The sequence below is a fragment of the Fukomys damarensis genome, unplaced genomic scaffold, assembly GCF_012274545.1.
Source record: "Fukomys damarensis isolate Sample0158 unplaced genomic scaffold, DMR_v1.0_HiC HiC_scaffold_12, whole genome shotgun sequence".
In the NCBI taxonomy this organism is placed as follows: domain Eukaryota; kingdom Metazoa; phylum Chordata; class Mammalia; order Rodentia; family Bathyergidae; genus Fukomys; species Fukomys damarensis.
The window spans coordinates 50916311-50923011 of NW_022900924.1; the positions used below are offsets into that span (position 1 = coordinate 50916311).

General features: G+C 49.9%; 1 protein-coding gene across 4 annotated transcripts in view; it reads right to left on the minus strand.

The window, feature by feature from the left end:
* Positions 1 to 3524: 3524 nt before the first annotated feature.
* St6gal1 (ST6 beta-galactoside alpha-2,6-sialyltransferase 1) overlaps positions 3525 to 6701 on the minus strand; it is a 99808-nt gene continuing 96631 nt past the window's right edge. For all 4 annotated transcript variants that reach the window (XM_010624153.3, XM_010624149.3, XM_010624151.3 and 1 more), the window contains one exon: positions 3525 to 4922. In XM_010624153.3, the coding sequence (XP_010622455.1) occupies positions 4681 to 4922 (242 nt within the window). In that variant the 3' untranslated portion in view covers positions 3525 to 4680. The remainder of the gene's footprint in view (positions 4923 to 6701) is intronic.

Consider the following 6701-nt stretch of genomic DNA (forward strand, 5'->3'; position numbering starts at 1 on the left):
GTTACGATATGGGAGATGGCTTCTTTCCCCTTTCTGTAATTGCCTGCTCTCTTCACAATGAATATGTATTACTTTGATAATCAGAAAAAGCATTTATTTAAAGAAAAAGAGGGAATCCTGCCCAGCCCATAAGACTGTTACCCATTAGGACTTCCCAAATCCCCTCACTCAAATGAGTCTGTTTCTTTAACAACTTCACTACTGTACTTTATCTTGGGTTATCATATCTCTTCACTTGACACTTGCATGGTATTCTTCTTGTAGGCAGTTGCAAATGCACACCTGTCAACAGTGGCAGTGTTATCCCGGCTGAATTTCCAGACACCTACACGGGGTCTGGGCAGACTTCTGTTTCTCGGAGGGAAGGTGCTATAAGTCTTCATCGCTGCTTCCCACGGCCATAGCAGGGCATACAGCAGGTGCTCAAACTCAGTTAACTCAATGATTTAGAGAGAGTTTCTCTTCCCACTGAAAAGTTGATTTACCATTAATCGTGAGGACTGGCACCCATGGATACATCCAATGGGAGATTCCAGGGGTAGCAGTAAGGCCTTCTACCCTTGCCCACTGGATGGGCTTTTCTGCGTTAGAGTTCCTGACCCAGTGAGAATGGAAGGTGGCTCTGAGGCCATAAGGTGCCCCCTGCTCATCCTGCTGCTTCGCATTGGGCATCGGTGTGGAGTCTGCACTTCTCAGGAGCATCGTCTCCTAAGAGGCTGAGGGCTGAGCTGTTGTCTGTGGGGGACCCCTGCCAGTGAAGGTGGGAGCAGAAGTTGCAGGAGAGGATCCCTTTCCTCAGCCTTACCTCGCTCTTCTCCCAAGCAGCGGAGGGGCTGGGGTCCCAGTTTTCACTTCCCCACTCTTGGCTCACACAGAAAAAAAAGCAAAGGGCAGAGTGGGGACCAGGGAAGCTCAACCTCTAGACCCGGACAGAGTGGGCCCAGCCCACCAGCTCACAAGTGGGAAGACCTTCGACCGACCGACCTGGGGACACCGGAAGTTTGGCAAGCATGAGTCTCAGTGCCCAAACTAACTGATGTCTGTACTAGAACTTCGGCTTTGAGCTGCCATTCTACAGCAATCCAGATAGAAACTCCACTTCGGTTGTTAAGGAAGGGGAGGAGTCCCAGGGAGCTTACAAAGTTAAGGAGCGGGGAGCAGAGCCGGGGATACAGTCTTCACAGCTCTCTGGCCTCTCAGCACAACTCAGGTGCCCTTTGTTCATGAGCGCATCAGCAGGGGCTGGTCTGGACCTGAGGACCCATGAGTCTCAGACCCCTGGAGCTTTGGCTGGGGAGCAGGACAGTGGGCCCTTGGTAAGCACATTTCGTTCCTTATTCTTTGCAGCCCAGGTGCAGGGGAGTTACAGAAGGGGGTGTGAATGGGGTGCTGGGGAGGGGACATTCCATCCATTTGCTAGAGGTGCAAACTCTGAAGGACCTCAAAACACATGGCTGGAAAAGAAACAGACCCAAGGGTCGATGGAATAGATGAGAAGATGCAGAAACACCAGACGTAATCAGCTACCTCATCCTTGACAAAGGAACCAACCATCCTCACTGGAGGAAAGATGGCCTGTTTAATAAATGGTGTAGGAAAAACTGGATTTCACCCTGCCAGAGGTTAAAACTAGACCCTTATCTTTCACCATGCACTAAACTAAAATCCAAGTAGGTTAAAGATCTAAATATCAAACCAGAAACACTAAACTTACTGGACGAGGAAGGCCGAAGCCAGTGAACTAGTGGGGGGAGACAAGGACTGCAGGACCCAAAATCCTAGCTGTGTCCCTCTAGCACATAAGAATCAGCAGTGAGCATTCATTCCTTCAGCGGCTAAAAAAAAAGAAGAAACAAGCTTTTAAAAAATCACTTTTATTTTAAAAATGTATATAATCTTTGGGTAATTCAGAATTAGCTTAGGCATATTTGAGAATTTTCTGGGGAGACTAAGGTCTTGAATCCAAACCAAGAGCAACAGCTTATTTGACTGGTGGATTAGAGAGGACCACATGATACAGGAGGAATACTTGGCTACTGAAGACAGAATCCCACACAGACAGGCTTTCCTGCAGCATTCAGACACAGCCTTAACATTATCCGTCAAAAAAAATTAAACACCAGACAAACAATTATATCCACATCTTATTTGCATTCTCCAAGGTTTCCACATTTACAGAGCACAGAATTCAAAGTTCGGCAGACTTCAAAATCATAAATTAATTTAATCTCATTAATAATAACAATTAAATGGGCCAGGGATGTAGCTCAGCGGTGCAGCACCTGCTTGGCATGCAGAGGCCCTGAGATCGATTCCCAGTACAAAAAAAAAATTAAAAACTAGATTCTACCCAGTGTAGTCTCCATCTCTACAGAGGACAGCTATCTCCTGCTGGCAAAATGCCACCTTCCTGGGCCCTGTGTGGTCACAAGTGTGTCCAAGCAGAACATAAAACAAGCCAGGAATTTGGGGGCCAAAGAGGGATAAGGAGTCTCCCTTACAGCGGTCCAGTTCTCTGCTCATTCCCAAGCAGACCTGACCTGGGCTGCAGGCAGTGAGGAGGGACAGGCCCTGCATCGTGCACGAACTTGAGCGTTTCCCCGGATGTTCCAAGAGGAGCAGTTGTTGTCTCCCAATTAAACAGCCAATTCCCGGAGCACAGGCTGCTCACTCCCCTCTCCAGCCCATACCAAGAGGAGCAGTTGGCTCCCAATTAAACAGCCAATTCCCGGAGCACAGGCTGCTCACTCCCCTCTCCAGCCCATTCTCCATCACAGCAAGGGCCAGCCGAGGTGTGCACAGAGCAGCCCTTGGTGAAGGAAGGAAGGAGCCCAGCACAGACTGAGCACCTACTGATACAGCTGCTTTTCTGCAATCCTCACAATCACCCTAATTTTTCAGATGTGGAAACAGGTGAGAATTTTGCCAAGGTGCCATAGCCATGAGGGATAGGAGCATCAACTTGAAAAGCCAGAGCTTCTCCCTCCAGGGCTTTTTCTTCTGCCTACAGAGGCCAAGGGAGGGGCAGTAAATGAGTACCCAGTTCCAAGACAGTTGGTCTGGAGCTCAAACACTGCAGACGCAGGAGCACATGGGAGTCCAGAGTCCTAGATCTAAGAGCCCTGGCTCTACATCCTTTCTGTGAAACCTTGAGAAAAGTCATTTAGCTTCTCTGCAGTGGGACCAAATGGACAGGAAATGGCAAAAAACTCTGGGGAGCACACGTATACACCACGGTGGGCAGCTGCCACTTGGGGACTCTCGTGATGCTCCCTTGCCAGGACTGAGCAGGAGTTGTGACATTGTGACTCCATGCACACATCATGCCTTGCGAGAATCAGTTGTGATCTCCAAGGTTCTGACCTCTGGGCAGTCAGTCTGATGTCAGTCCTAAAGGAGCACAACCCCCAGCTCCCTAAAATACTTTTTCAAAGGCTCATGAGATCAAAGAAAGTGGGATCAGGATACTTTCAAAGTGAAATATGATTGCATGTAATTTGGGAGGGGATGATTAAAGGGGTAAAAATGACAGCAGTTAGGAAGTGGTGCAGGGTGTAGACATTAAAAAAGGAAGAGCTGGAATAACAATGCATAAACCCCACTGGGAGCAGAAGGCCAGGCTAGGCCAAGCCTACAGCAATCAGGGCTCAGGGGCTCTGGCTTGTCTGGTGCCTGCTGTGGTACTACACTTCCTGCTAACACGGGTAGGAGGATTCCTCAAAAAAGAGAGAAGTCCAGAGCCTCTATACTCTAGGAGACCTTAGAGAGTAAAACACTGGTAATAAAGGAAGGAAAACTAAAGTGATTCAGATGAAATGTATCTGGCGTGTTTCTTCTCTTCCCTAGCGGCCCACTGCAACACCCCAGTTCTATGAAGCTTTCTAGGACCAGGGGCGCAGTGTACAGTGTGTGTCTCCTGGGTGTGTGGATAGCAGGTTCATCCCTCCACAAGCCCCAGTGCTCTGAGCTCAAGGAATGTTAGCACACCAGTGCCTGTCAGTGCCTGAACTTGAGGACAGAGACTATTTTTTCGTGCCTTCTCTGCTTAGAGAGGGATGGTGGGCTAATAAACTCTTTGCTCATAAACACTCCAGGCTGAGGACAAGCCCAGCCAGCCAGAGTCATGATAGATAGGATCATGTCCTAGGGCAGGGCTAATGGGTGCAACTTTGTTCTGGAGGAACTGAGATGTTTCCAGTAACCCATACTACTTGCACCCCAGAGCCACATGCATCTGGCACAATCATGATTTGGGGGTTTCTTTAAAATATCAATATGTAGGTAGAGCTCTCATGACCTAGAATGCTGGTTTTTGAGTAAAACATCATTCTGTTGGGGAAAACAAAGCCCAGCTCTGGCAGCCCAGGTGGGAAAGGTAGATCTTGCGCCTTCCTGTGTGTAAAGAGAGAGGATGCTGTGTAGAAAGGATGTTAGGTGTGTGTATCTGTCTGTGTAACTGGAGGCTGGGCTCCCAAGCTCTGTGGCTATGAAGAAGGCTGGGTCTGGTTCCTTGGCCTTAGGCTCTGGAAGCTCCAGAGCCCCTGCTGATCAGAGCCCCTTGTGTGCCATCAGCTGGCTGAGACTGCTCCTGAAAATGTTCCTCCCAGGCTACCGTAGCCAAGGACCAGCCATAAAATGACTGATAGAGAAGAACGAGGATGTCTGACCAGGGGCCCGTGCTCAACAGCGAATGTTCTGGAAGCCAGACAGCGTGGCTTTCCCAAGCAGGTAGATGTCCTCATCCGTGCCCTCGTTGAGGTACTTCACCATATTCTTCTCAAAAAGGAGTGGGTGGTAGGCACCCATCGTGCAGGCACTATCGAAGAACTTCTGGTGGTAGTAGCACACGTCGGTCTTGCGCTTGGAGGGGAGGAACTCATACACGTCCACCTGCTCACATAGCGTCATCATGAGGATGATACCTGCAGAGGGAGCAAAGGTGAGTCCCACCTGCCAGCCTATCCCACCTGCCAGGGGCTGAGCCACTCGTGAGCCAAACTGTGGAGCGGTAGCCACTGGGGTTCCTATGTGTTCCTCTGAGTCCCACGATGGCTTTGGTGAGCCAGGATCTGCAGCAGACTGTTCCTCGGGATACAGTGCCACAGGCAGCCTTATGTACCTTTGTGTCCCAAGAACCACGGCCAGGGTGGGGAACATAAGTCCTCCCTGGACGTCAGCAGACTGAAGGACTCTGTCAACTGATGAACTTAGCCGTGGACTAAATTGTACATTAAGGAGACAGCACCATCGCATGTCCTTAACACTTCCCAGCACTTTATACCCGGGAGCAGCCCTGTAGATGGTACAACTTGGAAAAGTCTTAGTCTATACAGTGCTTACAGGAATAAGTACAGAGGAGGGAACATTTCTTCTCACAGCTGGCAAGAGAGAATATTGGAGAAGCAGCACCCTTTGGCCTGTATTGAATTCTGCTCTGCAAGGAAGGGAAGGCGGTGTGGCCCAGGCTGGTGCACTCTACAGAAGTTGTACAGAGCAGGGAGGTGCAAGCCCAATCGGGCCAGGTGGCTCATGCTACCACCCACAGTTGTCCGCAGCTGGCTGGGCACATTGTGCAAAAATGTCCCCTCTCTGGGCCTCAGGCTCTTTATCTGCCCCAAAGGGAAGATCTTTTCCACCCTCCTGTTGCAGAAGTTATTAGATAAGATCACAGTTCTAAGGCCTCTTCTGTCTACTATTCATATCAGAAATCATTCTGATGAAACAATTCTCACTGACAGCAAACCTGTAAACTGCTAGCTGCCGCTTTGTCTTAGAAGAGTTAGACAAGGGGAAGGCCCTGTCTGCCCTAAGAGAGCTCAGCAGGCTGTTCCTCAGGACATGAGGAAATGACCAAAATGGGCGCCGCAGACATTTCAAGGAGGAAGACCTCACAGGACAAGGCTCAAGTAAGACTGTTGGGAGCCCCAGAGTGGGGTGGAAGGGTGAGAGCCAGGAGGGAAGCCAGAGAGCTGGAGACAGCAGCCTGGGCAAAGGCAGGCAGTGGGGCAACAGGAAGGTGTGTGTCTCAGGATGCCAATCACTCCTGCTTGAAAGCTCGGGAAGAGTCCCAGCTGCACCCATCCAAACAGTGAGGCAAAAGATACAGAAGACGCGATCGTGTGAGTCCCAGCCTCTTTCTATAGGATGCCTCTGATAGTAAACTTCCTTACTCATTTACTATCATTTTCCAAAGGACTGTCCCGTGCCAAACTCACACAGGTAAGGAAAATGCAGTCGCTGCCCAGCAAGACTTTGCAGCCTGGCTGGGAAAGCAGACAGTGCGGAGTGGCCGGGACCATCCAGGAAAGTGGTCCACGGTGGGGCTCCGAGGAAGGAGCTCCCAACCTTTGCACAGCCAGCCCACAACCTCATGGAAATGACGCGGTGATCCGGTCACACAGAAAAAGGGGATGGCAGATGGACCACAGGGACGGAGAAGCATAGAGGAAGTCTAAGAAGAGACCCTTTAAGCAGAGTTCAGGAGCCTTTATCGCAGATCTATTCCAACCCCGGCCCCACAGACCACTCATCTCCATACCCAGGGGGCCGACTCCATGCACTCTTCTCTCAGGACTGTGACTCAGGTACTCACTAGGGCAGGCAAATAAAGACAGGAGCTTTTCCTCTGCTTCTGGTTCCAATATGCCTCCACAGCATTGTTACTGACCGTGTCTTTTTTTTTTTTTTTTTTTTTTTTTTTT